The sequence below is a fragment of the Toxorhynchites rutilus genome, chromosome 2 (assembly GCF_029784135.1).
Source record: "Toxorhynchites rutilus septentrionalis strain SRP chromosome 2, ASM2978413v1, whole genome shotgun sequence".
Taxonomy (NCBI): domain Eukaryota; kingdom Metazoa; phylum Arthropoda; class Insecta; order Diptera; family Culicidae; genus Toxorhynchites; species Toxorhynchites rutilus.
This window is the reverse complement of record NC_073745.1, coordinates 104,457,562-104,480,295: the sequence shown is the minus strand read 5'-3', so window position 1 is coordinate 104,480,295 and position 22,734 is coordinate 104,457,562. Positions and strand designations below refer to the sequence as shown.

At 37.4% G+C, this 22,734-nt stretch overlaps 1 protein-coding gene across 3 annotated transcripts in view; it reads right to left on the bottom strand.

Annotated features, from left to right (window-relative positions):
* Nucleotides 1-22,734, bottom strand: part of LOC129768090 (fibroin heavy chain-like) — a 102,668-nt gene that overhangs the window by 5,607 nt on the left and 74,327 nt on the right. For all 3 annotated transcript variants that reach the window (XM_055769505.1, XM_055769507.1, XM_055769506.1), the window contains exons 2-3: nt 13,809-13,911; nt 55-268 (exon numbers count right to left, since the gene is read on the bottom strand). In XM_055769505.1, coding sequence (XP_055625480.1) covers nt 55-268; nt 13,809-13,911 — 317 coding nt within the window. The remainder of the gene's footprint in view (nt 1-54; nt 269-13,808; nt 13,912-22,734) is intronic.

Genomic DNA, 22,734 nt, shown 5'->3' with positions numbered 1-22,734 from the left:
AAACACACAATAAGATCTGGAGTGCAATGTATTTCTCTACTGTACGAAACCTACTTGCTGTTTTGGACTGGAGCATCGCCAAATACTTCTACAGGATAGTTTGGTTCCACCACCCGATACCCATGAGAGTCTGCTACGTAGTGCGTCACTCGCAGTTTTCCATTCGGGTCAATGTATCCGTAACAACCGTACGTGACTCCGTCGGGACCACGAGTCTCGTGATGAAACTGGCCATTGGGTCCAACTTCGTATCCGAATTCGTAGGAACCTGGAATGCGAAAACAGGATTCAATATTTCTGAATTATTTACTTCTCCCAATCGACTCTCAATAGGCAATAAATATGCCACTAATCATATGTAATGAAAGGAATGTATGATAATATGTACTTTACTGATGGGTCCTCTATGAATGAGTCCACAGGATTTGGAGTGTTCAACGAATTTTTTAGCACCTCACACAGTCTTCAGAATCCTTGCTCAGTGTATATTGCTGAATTGGCAGCGATACACTGGGCGCTGGACAGCGTCGCCTCACGACCTGTTGAACACTATTACATTGTAACGGATAGTCTTAGCTCTGTCGAAGCTATCCGTTCAGTGAGGCCGGAAAAGCACTCGCCGTACTTCCTTGAGAGAATACGAGAAATTTTGAGTGCTTTATCCAGACGCTGTTATGTCATTACCTTTGTCTGGGTCCCTTCACATTGCTCAATTCCGGGTAATGAGAGGGCTGACTCATTAGCAAAGGTAGGTGCAATTGAAGGCGATATTTATCAGCGTCAAATCGCCTTCAATGAATTTTATTCTTTAGTCCGCAAAAATACCACAGTTAACTGGCAACGCAAATGGAACGAAGATGAATTGGGCCGGTGGCTCCACTCGATTATCCCTAAGGTTAGCCTCAAACCATGGTTCAAAAGTCTGGACTTGAGTCGGGACTTTATTCGCACCTTCTCCCGACTCATGTCCAATAACTGTTCGTTAGATGCGCTACTCTTTCGTATTAATCTTGCCGACAACAATCTTTGTGTTTGTGGCCAAGGTTACCACGACATCGAGCACGTTGTTTGGTCGTGCGAGCTGTATCTTGTCGCCAGATCGAATTTAGTAGTCACCCTTCGGGCCCGAGGAAGGCAGCCCATGATGCCGGTGAGAGACGTGTTAGCTCGGTTAGACCTTGATTACATGTCCCAAATATATGTATTCCTTAAAGCTATCGATCTTCGTGTGTGATTGTCCTTATACCCTTAGTTTTTCCTTTTCCTTTTCCTTTGTGAGAGATCGGATCCCTTCTTAAGAATAAGATGAAATGTAAATACATATTAGATATAAGATAGGTTTAAGAATTGAGTGTGATGAGTGTGATTGAGAGTGTGAGTGTGATCATTGTCAATATATCCTCATATCCCCTCCTTTTCCTGAAGAAAATATGTCACCCTTCTAAACTCGAGTCGACCGCGAGTAATCGGTTTCCTATATTATTAACATTAGAATTAAGGAAAAATGTTTATATACTAGTAACAATACAGTAAGGAGTTCGGCTCCTTTAAACCTATGTAACTGAGCCTGTAAAAATAAACGATTTAAATAAAAAAAAAAAAAAAAGACGGATGGGTAATGTCGGGGACATAACCGGAGTGACGTAGGACTATACAAAGGGGACAGCTTTTGTTAAATATATATTTTAAATATATTGTTTTATTTTCTTCTCCTACGTGAATACTGTGATATTCCCACTATCAACAACACACAACACTATCAATTGTTCAAAAACCGAAATCCATTTCTCTCTAAATGTAATAATCAACACGCTCGTGCTGTCATACCAATTACACTCTAAATCTAGAATACCACATCCTCCCCTCACATTAAAAATAACGATACCAGAAAACACTGTACAAGAAACCTTATTCATTCATCAACTTGATCGATCGTATTAAAGAATCTCTGGGGTTTTCTGATCTGCTACGTGTCAAGGCGCTTCGTGATTGATTCTCCGTTATCTGGTAATGCACCTTCAGACGAACAGAACTTCTTAGGATCCTTATTTAGTGATTCATGTGTTGTTAAAATGACTGCGATATCTTTATGTTGACTCAGGAACTTCTTCCCGCGCTGTTTGAATAAAAATGAGGGTAAACATAGAGAAAAAAAAAACTTCGCTCGCATGTTTTTTTTTTAAAAAAATCATTTTTTTAAATTATTGATTTCTTGATTTCTCTCGTTAACTTCTATCCGAATATAATAAAAGTTGTTACCATTCGCCGAAATCCGTTCCAAATCATTCTTAACTATATCGCTCATCTTAAAGTTTTGTCGTGATCTCCCATGCAGAACATCTGATCAGCGTTTGAACGTTGCTCTGATTCCGCTCTGTGTACATTGAGGGGCGAATTCTCTTAAAAAGGCTTGAACCGCCACGAACCCGATAGCACTTTTGATGCCGATTTTCCTTGCTTAAGCTCTATCACTTTTGTTTCTTCCTAAACTCTACGCAATATACCGATCTCCACTAAAGTGATTCCGGGCCTTTCTCCATTCTCAACACTTTCCAGTTCTTCACTTGATTCCCCCGAAGACGAAATATCACTCACCCGCCAAAATCCGCTCATATTTACATAAAATTAACATTAAATATTGTAAATATTCGCGTTCGCAAACTGCGACTGGTTTCAGTGCAAGCAATTATGAAATTAGGTTGAACGTCAACGCTGCTTATTTTCTTTTGTTTCATTTCATGAGCGGCAGTGTGGCTGTTTTCTGTAATTATATAATTATTTCAATTAATTTATTTTTAATGTTTGTTCATTTCTTTTATCCATTCACTTGTACTTGTTATCCATTCACTTGTATTGTGCATTACCTGACTCAGCTGTTTTGTTGTAAACAAGTTGGCCTTGGGCTTGACCCGACTCAACTGTAACCGAAACACGATGTATAATTTTTCTGTACAAGTTGGTCTTGGGCTCAACCCGACTCAACTGTTTTGGCATAGAGCTATACTCGACTCAAAACTTTTAGTACAAGTTGGCCTTGGGCTTGACCCGACTCAACTGTAACCGAAACTCGATGTATAACTTTTCTGCATAAGTTGGCCTTGGGCTTAACCCGACCTAACTGTTTCGGCCTAGAGCTATACTTTACTCAAAACTTTTAGAAAAAGTTGGCCTTGGGCTTGACCCGACTCAACTGTTTTGATCTCAGTAAAATCATTTTTCTGGCATCCCTTCTCGTCAGTTTCATTTCGAAACACTGGAAATGAAGGTAATGGAGATAGTGGAGTAACGAGCGATATCGCATGCACTGCCATAACCACCTTTCATATCGCAACGTCAATACTTGTGTCTGTTTCTTCCATATTCACAATGACGCCATCACATTTTGCTTACCAATACTGATATACTTCTTCTACTATTCCACCTCGATTTCTAACTCATTGTTTTCATCTGTTTCCCCGTCCAAACAATCTGAGAATTTGAATAAAATCATTCTCCTATCTAACGAATCTAGTATGGCAGGATCGCCAATGTGATATTCCCACTATCAACAACACACAACACTATCAATTGTTCAAAAACCGAAATCCATTTCTCTCTAAATGTAATAATCAACACGCTCGTGCTGTCATACCAATTACACTCTAAATCTAGAATACCACAAATACCTACCTATCTACCTGAAAAATGGATTAGTTTACTGTTTACTCTTTATGAATATGTTGATGGTTCTGAAAAGAACCTTTGGTGTTGTGTTTTTGTTATCACTCGATATTCCCATCTTGTTCGGTTAAACCTTCCTGTTTAGCTATTGCGTTTGCCACTCGCCACAGCTTTCACAGTTGGAAAATTTCTTCCCATCCAGCTTGTGACATGTTGTTCAGTAAATTACATTTAATGTGACGTGCCGGAGAAATACTTTGCCACTCACTGAAACTAATTGTTGCCTTGATGAGCGCCGAACCGAAGCTGCTCTGTTCTTGATGCGGGTTTTCTGATTGTCGTGAGCAGCTTTGCAAGCCAACTCGAGCACTCCGACGGCCGAAACTCTATAATCGCTGTTAGGTATACTGGTGCTCCGGTACCAATCCGTTCGGTCTAGTTACCCTTGCGGAGCAATCAGTGAATGCGACCAACAGGGAACTGGAGACCTGCACGGTTCGAGTGAGACTTTGCCTTTCCCTTAACTTGTCCTCCTTACGTCCGTTACGTCCACGATGCCGATGCCGTACAACCACACGGGTTTACGGTTTGAAAGAAAATAAGATATTTTTTTGGGGTCCGCGTGTTTTATACTCTAGCGGTACACACTCACAGGATAGAGACAAATCGGCAGACTCAGCCAGAGGGGCGAGTCCAACGAGACGAACGAATGAGCGTTAAAAGGGAGCAATGGCAAAAAAATACATTCATTACGATTTGTTCGCTCGTTGGATTCACATGCAGGCTAAAAAGGGTCCTTTTCAGGATCACAAAATTATCTTCAATCTAAAGAGTTTATTGTTTTCTTGTCACTCGATATCCCCATCTTGTTCGGCTAAACCTTCCTGTTTAGCGATTTGTTGCCACTCGCCACAGCTTTCACAATTGGAAAATTTCTTCCCATCCAGCTTTGTGACATGTTGTACAGTAAATTACATTCAATGCGACGTGCCGAAGCGCCACTCAGTGTCGCATTGGAGGCGATTTTAACCTGTAATTGAACATTTGTGATGACAGTGGTACAGTGTCGACTTTCAATGTGGGGTCATAATTTGGATCTCTATGTTTACAAAAATGTCCAACTAAATAAGTCGCATTACATGTCCATCCAATTAGCTAAATGTCGAACTAATTGTAAATTACTGTACTTTCAATCTGGAAACAATTTAAGAATTGGTGAAAATTGAATAATCTGGACAGTCCCCAACTATTAATAAGCTCAGAACAACTGCCAAATTCACATACTCATCAGATCCTGGCAAACAAATTATGAAAAAATCAATTTGTGTTTTATTATTATTTTGGATAATGTTTTAGAAAGCATTGAACTGTATTTCGTAAACTCTTTTTTGAAAGGTTTAATGGCCCTGAAAAGCGCCTTGTTTTATGGAATGGTTCCAATTTAGAAAACTTAGTACTCGTGGTTTTGAAAAAAACCATTTCGAACGCCCTCGATGCTGCCTTGTTCTGGATTTGCCACCAAAGCAGTTGATGCCGTTTTGCGATTGCGTTTGCCACTCGCCACTCGCTGCAACTGCCTGTTGTCTTGATGTCCACCGAACCGAATGTGTTCTGTTCCGAATGCGGGTTTTCTTATCGTCGCGAGCAGCTTTGCCAGCTAACTCGATCACTTCGGCGGCCGAAACTATATAACGCCGGCTAGGTGGACTGGTGCACTGGTACTAACGCGCTCGGCCTAGCTACCCTTGCGGGGAACTCCAGATCAACACGGTTCGAGCGGGATTTTGCCTTTCCCTTCACTTTTCCTCCTTTACCATGTCCAGACATGGCTGCTTGGGTTGGTTTGTTGATGTGTTGTGATGCGAACCGATGTGGTGTACGGTTTGAATGAGAATGATCGTTACGGCAGCGGAGCGGGGATTTTTAAGCTGACTGGCTGGCTCGAGAATTACGCATGTGTGAGACTGCGACCAATGTTTCGTTCATTTTTTTCTTTTTCCTTTCCAATCGTGCTTCATTCTATTTCGCTGCTGCTCTGGTTGCCCGTTTTGGTCGGTACGATTTGAGGAGCACAAAATGGACCAATCAAAAATGGGCACATAGTGCATTTTGACAATGCTTGATATTTCACAATTATTCAATTATTTATCTCAAGAAAAATGAAATGTTATTCGTTATGATAGATGCGTAGATATATTTCCTATCAATTGATGCAAAAACCTTTGCGATCTATTGAGAAATGCTCGAGTTATAAGCGTTCCAAATCTTGCATTTTTTCCTACTTGTTCAGTGCCTAGATTTCCATTTCACCCCCTATACCTTCCGGTTAGACGTAGTCCTACGTCAAAAGAAAGGAATGTCACACAGATTATACACATTTTACACATTGACTACCAACGCAACAAGGCATTCATCTCAACAGTCAACTATTATCGCATTAATCAACATACCATCGATTCCAAACAATACTTCGAGAAAATAGCCAGCACTACATTCGCATCGTTATTTCAAGCATTTGCATTGCATCCCGTTCCCATGCACAGGGTAGAAAAAAACAAACCCAACTCGAAGTTTAATCCTTCCTCCGGCTCCACTGCAAGACGAAGCTCTCCATAGTTGCAACGGCACATTTCGTTCACTGGCAATAGATAACCACTTGAAAGGGGGTTCCTGATAAGCAAAATAGCAAACGAGCAGACTGTAACTTCTCGGTTTCTCGTTTCGGTTAGTTATGTGCACTCTCCGGCGAGGAAGTTTAAAGCCATTAAGCTGGTCCTCACATGCTGCTGCTGTTAAATTATTCAAAGGGTCGCAAACAAATAGAGCAAGAGGATCACGAGCGAACGAGTGTACCTATATGTTTGTTAGCTTCTGCCAACCCTCATCCCGCACCTTTGTTGCTACGAACGACATCAGCTATCAGAAGTTGAATGATCTAATAGTTCTCGATTTTGTCGCTCAATTCACAAGGACGCAAACAATCGGTTGTTTCCCTTCTCGCATTTCGGACCGGACAGAAGGCCTTTGGGTGGATGTATAATAACCCTTGCACGATGTTTCATTCTGGTTCAATCAGCATTAAAATGGATTCAGGTGAAAATCAATCAGGAAGTCATCATTTATGCGAGGTAGGGAGATAATCCTGCAAAAAAATGCTAACAAACAATTTGAAATCAGGGTTTCATGCCTTGTCAACAAGTGTAAAGGTTAAATGTCGTAAAGATAAACGCATACAGTGACATTCATTTTATGGGGTCAGTAAGTCTTTTAATGAGTAACAATGGCATAATATTTAAAGCGAGATATATATTTTTTTATTCTTTATTTTTGAGACTTTCAGCCTCCTGGGCTGGTTCGTCTCAGATTAAAGCGAGATAAAAAGTTCTAAGTATCATAGTGAAAATCTGAGTTTCATTGAATTCTTAATGCTCAATTTCTTGATGAAAAACCAAACTACCCCAGTCACTCCATCCTAGTCCTAAATCCTAATTCTGTCCAATCAATCTAGTGTTAGATTTAGTTATTATTAAATTGTTAGTCTTCTTATATAGAAAGCAAGTTATATTTTAAGGTGAAATTTGACTCTGTAAACGTAAGATAATAAATAATTGATTTATAAACGTTTTTGGAAAAAAATCAATTTCTAATAAACTTTAATAAACGTTTTTAACGATTAATAAACGTTTTTGGAAAAAATGTGAAACAGGATTATTTCAAAATATATTCATTGAAGTATGTTTGTATGTTTGTATGTTTGTATGTTTGTATGTTTGTATGTTTGTATGTTTGTATGTTTGTATGTTTGTATGTTTGTATGTTTGTATGTTTGTATGTTTGTATGTTTGTATGTTTGTATGTTTGTATGTTTGTATGTTTGTATGTTTGTATGTTTGTATGTTTGTATGTTTGTATGTTTGTATGTTTGTATGTTTGTATGTTTGTATGTTTGTATGTTTGTATGTATGTATGTTTGTATGTTTGTATGTTTGTATGTATGTATGTTTGTATGTTTGTATGTTTGTATGTTTGTATGTTTGTATGTTTGTATGTTTGTATGTTTGTATGTTTGTATGTTTGTATGTTTGTATGTTTGTATGTTTGTATGTTTGTATGTTTGTATGTTTGTATGTTTGTATGTTTGTATGTTTGTATGTTTGTATGTTTGTATGTTTGTATGTTTGTATGTTTGTATGTTTGTATGTTTGTATGTTTGTATGTTTGTATGTTTGTATGTTTGTATGTTTGTATGTTTGTATGTTTGTATGTTTGTATGTTTGTATGTTTGTATGTTTGTATGTTTGTATGTTTGTATGTTTGTATGTTTGTATGTTTGTATGTTTGTATGTTTGTATGTTTGTATGTTTGTATGTTTGTATGTTTGTATGTTTGTATGTTTGTATGTTTGTATGTTTGTATGTTTGTATGTTTGTATGTTTGTATGTTTGTATGTTTGTATGTTTGTATGTTTGTATGTTTGTATGTTTGTATGTTTGTATGTTTGTATGTTTGTATGTTTGTATGTTTGTATGTTTGTATGTTTGTATGTTTGTATGTTTGTATGTTTGTATGTTTGTATGTTTGTATGTTTGTATGTTTGTATGTTTGTATGTTTGTATGTTTGTATGTTTGTATGTTTGTATGTTTGTATGTTTGTATGTTTGTATGTTTGTAACATGTTTGTCTGTAGCGCCTTACCACATTAACAGAAATTTGAACCCCTTCCTGTCGACCGATTGATCTGAAATTTGGAACACACCTTTATTTCGGCAGTCATTTAAAACTGCGTATTTCATGATTTTAAAAATCCAAGATGGTGGCCGCTACAAAATGGTGGTTACATATTTTCTCAAAACCCCATCAATATGGGTTTTCCCCAAACCCCATCAATATGGGTATCAAATGAAAGGGATTGACCAGTAGAACACAGTTATTCAGGAGGAATTCAAATCCAAAATGGCCGCCATAACAAAATGGCAGATTACATATTTTCTCAAAACCCAATCATTATGTGTATCAAATAAAATAACTTAACTAGTAGAACAGAGTAATGCAAATCCAAAATTTTTTCCAAAACCCAATTAATATGGGTATCAAACTAGTAGAACACAGTTATTTGTGAGAAATGTAAATCCAAAATGGCCGCTAAAATGGCGGATTACATATTTTCTCAAAACCCCATCAATATGAGTATCAAAGGAAAGGGATTGACTTGCAGAACACAGTTATTTATAAAAAAATTGCAAATCCAAGAAGGCTGCCACCACAAAATGGTGGATTACATATTTTCTCAAAACAAACCACATCAAAATGGGTATCAAGTGAAGGGTTTGGACCAGTAGATCACAACTATTTAGGAAAATTCAAATCAAAGATGGCTGCTGTAACTATATAGTCAATTACTTTTTTAAACGGTTTCATTCAACTAGAACTGTTTGTATGTATGTTTGTGTGTAAAAATTTGACGCCGTTCCTTTTGATTTATTGATCTGAAATTTGGAACAAACCTTCATCTCTGCTGTCATTAAAAAAATTGTCTAAAATAAAATCGTGGGGCACATCGGATTTCCATTATCCACAGTGAGTCGTTTCATCATATGCATCATTCCCTAATATTCCGCCATCATTATTTTCAATAATTTTATTCCAATGAACATAAGCAAATTGTAAATATACTTTAGAGTTAAAATAGATTTAGAATTTGACTTTATAAAATTTATATGACTGAGCCTGTAAGAATAAACGATTTGTTCGCGACAAAAATAGTTATTAACGTTGGCTTTATTTCATAAAAACGTGATCTGTTTTGTGATTTGGCACTAATCTCCGACGTTGACTTCTCTCACTTTCCCAATCTTCAATCTCTGTATGATGTTTACATTAGAGCACCTTAACAAGAATTCTGTAATTCTGTAGCACAATTTTTTTTAATGATCCACATTTTTAACTTATTTCATTCCATCAGACGAGGTTGTTTGTTGTTCTCTGTTCTTCTCCATAACGGATTATTTATGCTTTGGTTGATATGCATTCTATAATTTTCCATAATCTCTCAACTTTTCCCACCTCGTGGGATTCATACAGCTTATTCCCGAAATTTTACGAAACAAAATCAAGCTTCGAACGTCGTACCGCACCAGAACTATCTGGTACCTCCTATCGTCACCAATGGGCTGAATCGATTGCAAATTTAATAAGCCCCAACCCCACTCCGACAGCTGACATTCGACGACGACAACGAGAACGATGATAACGATTACCGGGGAGCCTCCCTTTGTCGAACTAATCGCAACCGGCTATTTACTTACCATTCAGCTGAAGAACCGAACAAATAGGGAGGAAAAAAGCACATAATTGAATTGCTTCCTACGCCCTCTTTCGTCTACTATATCGTATGCCGTTCCCATCAGCATGTGGAATACGGCAAAACCGACGACGGAGATGGTCCTCTGCTGCTTCCACAGACCGGGGCGCACGGCGTGAGATTTATTTCCCTCATTACGGGCAAACAAGAATGAAGAAGTTCGCGATGCACTTGAATGGGGTGATAACTCAAACGGACTAACAGCAGGTAAACAGAGGTGTTGATTGATGTGACACGGAGTAATCCAGTGACGGCATCCCGTCCGATGCGGATGGATCGTCAGGTTGGATCGATTGAAAAGGTGAAAAAAATTAGGAAATTTTGATGGTGCGGCTTGGTATCGAATTCTAACGAAATAAAGGCGAACCAAAACATGGGAAACATAAAATTTCATGTTAAACAGCTGTCGGTCATGTATGGCGCATACGTATTTTTTATGTAACTCAGTATCAGTTTTGTGGTTTGAGAGCATTGAATACTAGTGATGAAACGGATAGATAGGCTCTTTGTTTGCGAATAAGATACTGGAAGATAGGCGCCGTGCACAAATAACGTAACGCGATAAGGGGGGGGGGACTGGGTATTCGAGGTTGTGTTACTTTCTGTGTATTAGAGATAGGAAATTAGGAAATAGGGGGGGGGGAGGTAGTCCAAATTCCAGATTTTTAGCGTTACGTAATTTGTGCACGACGCCATACTGCTTGTTTTCAAGAAAGAAATAAGAAAAACGAAAAGAAAATATTTGGTTCTGGTTCATCTGAACATATTTTCGATCTGTTTGTCAAACCTGTTATTATACGGTTACGTTATGTTGAACATTTCAGTCATTTTTTTCATACTCGATGTTTGACCTTGTTTGTCACTGTTGATAATTAAAGGGTGACAAACAAAGCAGTTTTTGCATCAAACTTTATCTGTCAAAAAGTGTCAAATGTTTAAACTCCGCACAAACAGTGTACGGCTATCTTAAGTACTACGAATATAAATAAGAAATAAGCAAAATACAGCAATCATTTATTTTAAATTTAAGATTAAAAAATTTTGAACTGATTTCATGGATGATAATCTGATCAAAACTGTCATGAACGGCTAGTAAAATAAATAACAATTACTAATTTGACGAAACAACAGTGGGGCTTTGTAGAGCAATGCGTTAGACTCCTGAAACCTTTGAAGAAAATAACAAAAAATCATAATTTCGCATGTTGCTGCATAAAAAAATATACGGACACGGACAAGACAGCACATTGACCACCGTACATACCTGGAATGGGAGCATCTTTAACCCTTTGCGATCGTTGGTCTGCTCTCAGCCACCATGGCTAGGAATTATACTAAATACTTTATTCAACCATGGCATAGTTTAAACTTTTTCCAAATCAATTTCAATGTCTAGTGATCTTGTTCAAGAATCAATACAAAGTTGCTACGATATTATTCATAACGGTAGTTGGTATAAACAAAATATTATTAGTGTCGAAAGATGAGAGGACCTTTTTCAAGGGAAATTAATTCCGACCGCATAGAGTTAAACGCTTGATTGGGAAATCATTTCAACTACTTAGAAGAAATTCAAATTACCTAATAGCAACATTTTCGGGTTAAAGTTAGACTATTTAGGAGTTCTTAATGAAGTTAGGAATTCTTCAACACCTGTTAAACGAAAAAAAAATCAAATGGATTTCTGTCTGTCTGTCTGTCTGTCTGATTCTTATGGACTCGGAAACTACTGAACCGATCAACAAGAAAATTTGTATGTAGGGGTTTTTGGGGCCGGGGAAGGTTTTCGTGATAGTTTGAGACCCCTACCCCCTCTCTAAGGGGGGGGGCTGCCATACAAATGAAACACAAATTTCTACATTACTCGGGAATTAATCAAGCAAATGAAACCAAATTAGGCATATTGAGGTTTTAGGGGGCAATAAATGTTTCTATGATGGTTAGGCTCTCCACCTCCTCTCTAAAAGGGGCTGCCATACAAATGAAACACAAATTTCTGCATTACTCGAGAATTATTCAAGCAAATGAACCCAAATTAGGCATATTGCAATATTTTTGTGACTATGGAATTTTATATAATACGAAATGTAATGGATCACTTAGTCTTACCAGCGGCACTTCAACACAAAAGACGTATGTCTTAAGTTTTTGGAGATCAATAAAATAAAAAAATAAAAAATTATGGTTAGGCTCTCCACCCCCCTCTCTAAGGGGGGGCTGCCATACAAATGAAACACAAATTTCTACATTACTCTGGAATTAATCAAGCAAATGAAACCAAATTTAGCATGTGGAGGTTTCAGGGATCGATAAATGTTTTTACGGTTGTTAGATACTCCTCCCCCCTCTCTTAAGAGGGGCTGCCATACAAATGAAACTCAAACATCTGTATAAGTCGAGAACTAATCAAGCACAATTTGAGATGTGAGGGTTTTTGGGTATGAGAAATGTTTCTATGATGATATGACACTCCTCTCGCCGCTGGAATGGAAAGGACCCCCATAAAAATATTACACATATTTCAACCAAAAATATTCCAACCAAACATGACAATTGAATTTTTTCGGAAAACTCTGGAGGAAAAAGGGAAAATTCGGTAATTTAATTCCCATATGTTCTACAATTACATAGTGACAAGTGTTGTTAGTCCATTTGATGTTTGCGCTAGCGAAATTGATCTTTGTTCGAAACTGGAACTGAATTTTAATGTGATGAAACGCACTTCTATATCTTTTTCTATCTATATCAATAAAAAAGTATCGCCGAATGTGTTGATGAAAGCAGAACTCGAAGAAAGAATTTTCCGATTTAGGGCTGTCATTAGTCTATCATATTTTCTGTATAAAAAATTTATTCTATGTTATTTGCAAGTGGTTGAAAAATCTTGAACGAGAATTGTTTCTGAAAATAATCTGATATTACAATGATGAGTTTTGTTAGAAATACTAGGAATTTAATAGTAAAAGGTAAATTCAACGGGGTCGATTAGAAGATCAATCAATGAACAGTTCTGCGATTGGACCCATGAACTTGCTCATAGTAAGAAAACGTTATTGTTTGAGAGTATTGATAACAAAAATTTTGGCCGGGACGAAGTTTGCCGGGTCAGCTAGTACTTAATAAGACAACGGTAGTCCCACATCACCCCTGCGGTTATATCATAGATATAACCCACCCTTTTTTAAGCCAAATAGGGACTACAGGAAGATTACTTGTTTTCATTGAATCCATGTAAGCCGTTTACATGATTCACATTAATCAAGAAGTTCATGAAATATTTGTGTAGTGCGCTGGAAAGCTTCGTCACTGGGAGCAACAGTGATAAAGTTACAGCATGCATTTCAATCCACAGGGACCGACACGGGCCAGGCGGAAAGTTCATTGTCAATCCTTTGCTCAGTCGATGCTCAACGTGTTAATTAAAAGTTGATCGAATACGCTGCATCAGATATAAAATGGAAGCCACATGGAGAAAAAAAAACATCGTAGATTTTTATCCGAAGAATAACTGGCGCTTGGCGTTTTGTATTGACTCAAAATAACCATGGTTTCAGCATACTATATTCTACGAATGGCGTTAAAAAAGGTAAGATCAATAAAAAAGAAATGATATCGACAAAAACTTGTGAAGACCACCGTCAATGTGACCTTCTAAATGCATCCGAATAATTGGATTATAGAAAACACCTATCACAGTCAATAAGATGGGGCTTGCAATTTCTCACCGGGGGAGCGTTAGAGTAGTATTAAGAAATTGTAAGTCATTAATTATACTGACTGAACTTACTTGTATTGAAATTGGCTTCGTGGTATTGTGTCTTATCGGGATCATCGATTGAAAGGATTACTTCCTGCTGAGCCAGTGCAACAATGAAATGTATCGATAGAATCTGAAACAAATAAGAAAAGTCAATGTTAACAAATCACATGATAGGCAGAGCATAAAATAAAATCAAAATGGCATCCTTTCACTTCACCCGTCCTCCGGGAAAACTATTATCAACAACGTTTAATAGCTGCGTTAAAATGGTTGAAAATGGAATCTCATCACCATTACGCGCTTCAAAAGGGTAATCACGCTCCGATGTCACCCTATTGCCAACATGATACCGATATCCTCGACCGGGTGATAATCGAGTTCTGTAAACGACCCCGTATCCGCTTATTAAATTCGATTCTAGCAACATCAACAAAACCATTCAATGCCCGCGCCGAAAGCAAACCATGCAACTCATCCTATCTGCCAATACCATCCATCAAAGTCCGCGGAGAATGTGCGCAAAATGTTACGGAGCCATCAAAGACAATTGTATGTCAGCCCGAAACTTGCCCGTCTCCGAAGCCGGAGCTGGAAACATAAAGGTCAAGTTTAAAACTATTGCAGTCACACATAGAAACACACACACAAACAAACACGTGCTAAGCAACAATGATTATTCTCTAGCACCCTCCCTATGGCCGGGATACGCAATTATGTTGGCAGTTCGGAGAACGTACAACTTCTATCCACCTTGGGCGGAATCAATTACAACAATTAACAAGACGAATAGAATTTGAGGAAACTTTAGGTGTGAAGAGTGTTCAATGTATATTGTTGGACGTTAAGTATCTTTTAATTGTCCAGATCATGAGAACGAGGCGCCACGTCAATTCCAGATCATGAGAATGAGGCGAACCGATTGGTTGTAAATTACATACGTGAACATAATTGCAATCATGAATTGCGAATGATTGATAGCGCCAAGCTATAAATATGATCGTCTCTCTATGATCTACACAAACTTTACCGCAATATAATGCCGCTAATAGTGTTGTGCCAATGACACGCCCTCTTGATCGATTGGTCGTGTCCATCTGATGCCATCCTAATGAAATTGTTGACAAAACCCGCAATTGACAGAAATGTCAACAGCGTCCATCACAGGCAGCCCCATCCCATCATTAACCATCCATCCACCCATCCATCAGCGTGATTAAGGATCACGGTATACGCAACGCTAAATCAATAATGATGACATTTGCACCTCAACCGACGTTCATCTGACTCACTCAGCCAAACCAGTCGACTGACTGAAGATGGCAACCAGTTTTTATGAGTTATCATATCTCCCAACTGATGCTGATCGAATCCAAGTTTATTGGCATATCAGGTAATTGTATGGGAATGATTCTAACCGCTTCAAATTCGAATGTAATAAAACGCAAGCTGTCCCAAACAAACGCAGCAGTCACAACCAGTCAACACTGGTGATGTTTGTAATCAACCGAACCGAGAACGAACCTAGCGCTTCTTCCAAGAAAGTGAAATCTAGATTCGAGGGGCAGATTCTCATCCGTTGTGTTTGATTACGTTTAATTAGAATGTAATGGCGTCGGGTTGATCTGGCACGCGATATCGATGTTTAGTTAGAAAGAGGGTGAAAAGCTAGTTGCGATTTATCATCACAACACCCCCCACTCCCTGAAACATTACACCTGCGGCCACTGAAAATGACGAATGAGGGTGTTTAGCGAAATATTTTCCCACCGTAGTCGTCTACTCAGAAAGGTCGGCTGAAAACGGAACTACAGCGCATAGCGGCAGCGGCCATTGTGGTGGCATATTTTAGAATTTCTCACGTTATTACGCGATAAATCTACGCTAGCTCCATATAGACATGACTTTTTCGTGCTGGAGAAAAAAAATGATTGAAGATCAATGACTTCTAGCTGTAGATCTCTATCCTTTTCACTGTTCATATCTATAGATTTTATTGTACCCGGTCCAACTGAGATAAATGTAATATGTAATAATAATGCTGCTGACTGTTAGCAAGTGAGAAATCACTGAATTGTATACACGACCGCAATGTTTCTGAAGTTGTCGTGAAAACTCGAGTTAATCGGAAAAGTAGTTTTCTCGTTAAGTATTCTTTTCTGGGAGTATGAAAAATTCAATCGTGGCAAAAATAGAACAGCTATAATGCTGTAACCACAATTTTCAAATTAAACTTTGCGGTTATATCCGTTTATATTTTTTTAACGTCTCTCATTCGGTGTTCGAGCTCTAACTTCGTCTGTGAAACTCAGTGGCTAACACGATTGAACGTTACGCCTGCATAAAAAAATTATTATAATCTAGTTCTTCAACACATGTGTATTTGTTTTAAATGTTAATGGAAACCGTTTCTAAAACTATTGTTATTGAATTTTCATGAATATTGTTTTTCATATATAGAGTGGCTAGTTGGTCACACAACGGTGGGGCTAGTTGGGCATGCGAATAGCACCGTTGTAGAAATTGCTCGTTTGAGAGCAACGCATATGAAATTTTCAGGTATGCCGCGTTTCATTACGCAAACTGTAAACAAATATAGAAAGCATGTGTTTAACTGCTAATCCCAGTATTTGTATTTTTGCTGTAAAATTTTCATTAAATATAATAAACGCTAACATTGAATAATGCATCGAGTAATGTAGCATACCTGGAGGACATTTTAATACACTTTGGGGCGAACAGCATATATGTCAAAACAAATGCAAGCAAGAAACAGGCTCTGATGCCAGCTACATGGAAGACTAGTTTTCAGATAGAAAAGATGAGAATTTGAAATTATCATTATTTTTTTTTTGTTCACTTGACAACATGATATTTGTTAAATGTTTTTGTTTTGATTTAATTAAATAATTAATAATGAAGGAAAAACGCTTATTATTTGATCAAAAAGAACATGCCTATTATCTGATAGTTATGCCCTATATGTGAAGATAGTTGGTCAATTTATTCTGAAATATGAAGACGTTAAATAAAAGAAAAATGCCAAATAAATGATTCTCTGGTTATTTTTCATAGAAAGGGTAAAAGGTAAGCTTCACTGTGGTACATAACATTTTAACACAAAACTTCGTACTACAAAGTTATAACCAAATTTATTCAAAAATGACTACATTTTACAGAGATATGTAAGAGCTCGCTTGAAATGAAGTATATTGCGCAGGATATAATAAATAACTTCATACTGGCCATTTGAACTTAATTTTTTTGTTCAGGCGCTAAACTTTCAAAAGACAAAATCGCCAATGTTCTTTACTGACGAATTACGTGCCAACTCGTCTTAGGAGTTGGCAGCACCATCTCAGATAGGAGCGAAACGTTGTGAGTATGAACACATGGGTCTTTTAAGCAACTTTGCATACTTGAAGTATTAAAAAAAAATGCCAAAATGCCAATGCCAAAAAAGAATTAGACTTCTTTTTCGAAAGAGCCAAAAAAAACTTGATTTTTTACAAAAAATTATAACTCTAAAACTATAATACCTGCAAAATTGAAGTCAAAGGATGAATTGTAGGAAATTGTTTTAATTTTCGTATTTCGTATTTCGAAAATTAAAATTCATTTTTCTCAAAAACGCATTTTTTTAATTCTCCAAAAAAAATCATGTAAATAGCCCTTACAATTTCCAACAAGTCGTCCATACATCGGAAGATGGACACTTTCACAGGGAGAAAGTTTCTCTAACAACAACTATTTCATGGTTTCTTTGAAAAAAATTACAACTAATCCTAATTTTGTTTAAAGTCAAGATATCGATATAGTGCATTCGACAAAGTTTCATATCTTATTAAAATATGAACTTTCGTCGAAGACGTCACCTTTCTATCTTTTATAGTTTCCGGAATAGAGGGCATTTTGGTACTGAAACAATAATGTTTCAGTCGTTACATTTTTGTGTGTAAATTATCGTGTTTAACATTTTCTTGGCATGTTTCTGAATAGGAAAAAGTTAGCAGAGCATGTAAATCGCGATAATTTCTACATATAAAAGTTACGAATTAAACATTAATAGTAATTTTTCAAAGAAAAACATGAAAAAACTGTTGTTCAAAAAATTTTTCCCTGTAAAAAAGCCCATCTTCCGATGTATGGGTGACTTGTTGGAAATTGTATGGGCTTTTCATATCTATTGTTTTCAAAAAGAGAAAAATCAATTTTAATTTTCAAAATATTTGTTTTTCGATATTTTTTATTCAGAAATTTGCTTGATACTGTCTAATGAAAACATAAATAATTCCCTACATTTCATTCTCTGACTAAAATTTTGTAGGTCTGATAGATTTTGTGTGAGAATTTTTTTGAAGTTTTGAGTTTTTTCACCTTTTTGTCGGAAAATCTCACTTTAGAAACCATAAGATCCACAAAATGTTGGTTAAAGAATAAAATGTAGGGAATGTTTTTTTTAAATGCTGAAAAAATAGTAGTTAATAGCCCATACAGTTTCCAACAAGTCATTTCAAGACATCATGCACCGTGGATTTGAAATAATAAAACGTTCCAACCAACGCACGAGATCTTCATTGCGAACCGTGTCAATAACGAGCAAATAATGTATCGGAGAGGCATAATTTATGTATGTTTATTAGAAATGTGAAATAATGGTGGTGGTAAACAAATATTAGGTTGGGGAAAAAGTTATCCATTATTCTCTCGATAGCTGGCTTTAGTGATCAATATCTCGCGTAATATTGATCGTACAATTTCAGGTATAGACTCGTTGTATAGGTGACATTTCACACTAAAAAAAATCTTTAGCTGATTTTCGTTTGTTCCATTCAGTTTTGAGTTACAAGGTGTTAACAATGGAGACCAACAAAGAGAAAATTCGGCACATTTAACACTTTTGCTTTTATAAATGCTAAAATGCAAGCGAGACCGCTAAAATTGCGATTGGTGTGTATGGTGTCGATACTGCCACAGTTTTTTTAAATTTTTTTTTTATTTTTAATTTTGTGTAATATACTAAATTGAGATTTCTACTGTCAACTAGAGTTTATCGCCAATAAAGACCAAGATCTCTATGGTAGTGACATTTAGAATGGCAACAAATTTTGCAACAAAACGGTGTGTATATAAATCATGCTGAAGAAGACAAAAATGTATCATTTTTAAACACAAGTCTAAATAGTTAAGACCTACATAAATATAAGCCTGAGTCAAATCAATATATGACTACAAAAATTTATTATAGATAAAAATAGCATTATCTCCTTTGTTACCACGTTGTCCGGAACATTGTTTGTAATAGTTTTATAGCCCTTTACGTTTTACGTGGGTATACACTTTCGATCTTCTAGATCAGCAGCCATTTAAATTCATTTATTGTATTTTCACATAACCAAACAACATACTTGATATTATGTCATCCTGGACCACAATTACACAAATTGTTAGTAGTGAGACATACACGATAAAAACATGAATTGAGCACAAATTAATTGGACAACATACAATATAATATAAAATTAATGCCTATTATCGGTAAATGTAGAATGATTCATTTTACGCATCAACTCACATTATGAGCTAACGCGTTAAATCGTCAAATTGTTAACTTTTTTTACTATATTCACTGTTCATGTTTCAAGCAAAAAAAAATCTGGATAAATTTCCTGTCTAATGATATATAACACCACATATGTCGCAATAACCATTTTGAGTAATATGCGTTTGAAAACTCTTAATAAATCGTTACATTTTTCGTAGAGTTACACCCCTATATAGAAATCAAAGACATACTCCTATGAATACTCAGTCCAGTGTGCGCATTGACATAAGGAGACAGATTGCGACATATGGCCAGCTTGTGTACCTGTTCCTCGCGAGGACAAGCTGTGAAAATTCAGGGCTGCGAAAATATTCCAGGGCTGCGATAATTTCAGGGCTGCGAACCTAAAATTTCCTTTATTTTTATTTTTCTTTAGGTATATATAAGCCAATTGAGCAAAATAATTTCGAAGTGCTACGTCAACAATGCGGACACAACCTCCCATCATTTTCCGTGCTCAATCTTCACAATGCTGATAAAAATGACATACGTGACGAATACGTTAAGCTCGAGCAAGATCGTCATATTCTTGAGGACCAAGCTTTAGTGATCTCCTCGGCTAATATCAGAAACAGCAATTTATAGAAAGGTCCATCTATTCCACCGCATGAACCAAGCTGATGGTTCCGAATTGATTTGCAATAAAAGAAGCAGAAGCACAAATGTTTACTCACTTGTCATGTTCTTGAAGCTTGAATGAATATTCAGATATGATCGAAAATGGGCATACCTCATCCAAAGTTAGACTTCAGCCGCATTAATGATACGTATATGAATATATTATATACATTTGTGCCTGTCACTGAACCCTTCTCGGGGCACGTGTACACGCGTGTCGGTATCCAGCCGACGAAAATTGAAACACAGGGAACCTTGCCAACCCTCGTCAAACCGAGTTGGATCCTGAATGGAAAGCTCGAAAAACTGTTTCCAACTCCAGCCCGCCCACCATCCGTTTTTTAATCAACAGGTTATTCGAAGCCAAACCTCACCAGAAAACATCTCTGGACAAAACAGACAGATAGAAGAAGGAGAGAAAAAAACCGATCTGAGTGTTTACAAACAGTGCCACATAAATAGCATTTCCCAGAAACAGTTCCTATGCTTCCCTATCACGATCCCAGAATCCGTCCCATTGCAAGCAACCATCCGTTCATACGTTTATGTAATATATCTCTCGGATCGCAAAATGCTTTACTTCAATTGATGTTTGAATAACATCGTCGGGATGGTTTGGATTTGTTGGAATGTTGGATTGACATCGCGCACGTAGGCTGCATTCATTACTCAAGACTACCGTTTTTATAATTCAGTTTCCAGATAACATGAATAAACTTTTTTATTCGGAATGAGAGGCATGATTGGAGCCACTCTACAAGTGTATGCAGCGTAATATTTCCATCAAGCTTTCAAATGATATTGAATCAATCGAGCTGGAAAAAAATTGGTATTTTCTGTCAGATTCACCCACAATCTGCTGTTTTTATATTAATTCAAGATTGCCACTCTTGATCACAATTGCCAATGTGCATACGACCCCTCGTATTATAATTTTATTTCGGGCGAATTATTCACCACGAACGGTTCGCTGCCATTTGGATTACCGTTCTGAATCATATTTCGGACAACATCATATTTCGGACACTTTGTTCTAATATCTTGAAATGCTTGATGCACTGATGATATTGGGTTGGGGAAACAAAATGTCGTATATTGTCAATATATGGCAACACTTAAACATATCTTGTGTTGTACTTATCGCATCGGGTCGTATAGTATGGCTCTTTAAAGACGACAATCTGTGCTACAAGTGTCGTTTTGACAGTGTTGTGATTGTCCTTTTCAGTCTCTAGTTATAGCGCGTCAAAGATGGAGTCCACCAAGCAAGAAATTCGCCATATTTTACGTTTTTACTACCTTCGAGGTAAAACTGCAACGAAGGCGGTCGAAAAAATTCGTGTAGTTTATAGACCTGATACTGTAACGATTCGCACAGCACAGCGTTGGTTTGATCGATTTCGTTCTGGTGTAGTGGCTGTCGAAGATACACCCCGTACTGGTAGGCCAAACGTCGTGGAAACCGTTAAAATCGTTGAAATCATCCTAGTAGACCGGCATGTGAGTACTCGCTCGATTGGCCAGGAACTGGCTATAGACCATAAAACCGTTTAGAACCATTTGCAGAAGATTTGATTTCAAAAAAAGCTGTATGTATGGGTGCCACACGAGTTGACGCAAAAAAATCTTTTAGACCGAATCAACGCCTGCGATGCACTGCTGAAACGGAATGAACTCGATCCATTTTTGAAGAAGACTTGTGACTTGTGATAAAAAGTGGATCATGTACGACAACCTAAAGCGAAAAAAGTCGTGATCGAAGCGCGGTGAGCCGGCCCAAACCATCGCCAAGCCCGAATTGACGGCCAGGAAGGTTTTGCTGTGTGTTTGGTGGGATTGGAAGGGAATCATCCACTATGAGCTGCTCAACTATGGCCAGACCCTCAACTCGGTTCTCTACTGTGAGCAGCTTGACCGTTTGAAGCAGGCGATTGATCAGAAGCGGCCAGAAGTTATCAATAGGAATGGTGTTGTTTTCCGCCAGGACAACGCTCGGCCTCACACATCTTTGATGACCCGCCAGAAGCTACGGGAGCTCGGATGGGATGTCCTATTGCACCCACCGTATAGTCCGGACCTGGCTCCGAGTGATTATCATCTCTTCCGGTCCATGCAAAACGCTCTTGGTGATACTAAGTTGGCCTCAAAAGAGGCTTGCGAAAACTGACTGTCTGAGTATTTTTGCAAATAAGGAGGGGGGGATTTATAAGGGGGGGATAATGAATTTGACTTAAATTGGATAATTTTAAGTATGTTTAATAAAGCGTCATATTTCGATCAGAAATACGACATTTCTTTTTCCCCAGCCCTATATAACTATAATATTAATATCACTATTGCTTCTTCAGAGTAATCTTTTGGTTTCACTATCACTTCATTTGAGAATTACGTTCAGATTATTACATAGTAGGAAAAAAATCCATCCAAAATCCACTCATTATCGTTTGTGTTTGACGTTTACTTAGCGTGAGCACGTAGAATTTACCCCTTCATCAATATTCTTTTCTCTCGATTTCTCTCGTGTTTCATCAGTTCTCATCATCGTTATCAGGTTACTGTGATTGCTTGGTAAGTGTTTCGCAGTTGACTATAAAATATAATCAAGTGTAATGTAATTTTCGTTCAAATAATTACAAAATAAAGTGTCCGAAATTTGAATTCAATCTGTCCAAAATTTGATTTTTTTATAAATGGTGTCCAAAGTTTGATTCTCATTCGCTTGATTTGAAAAGC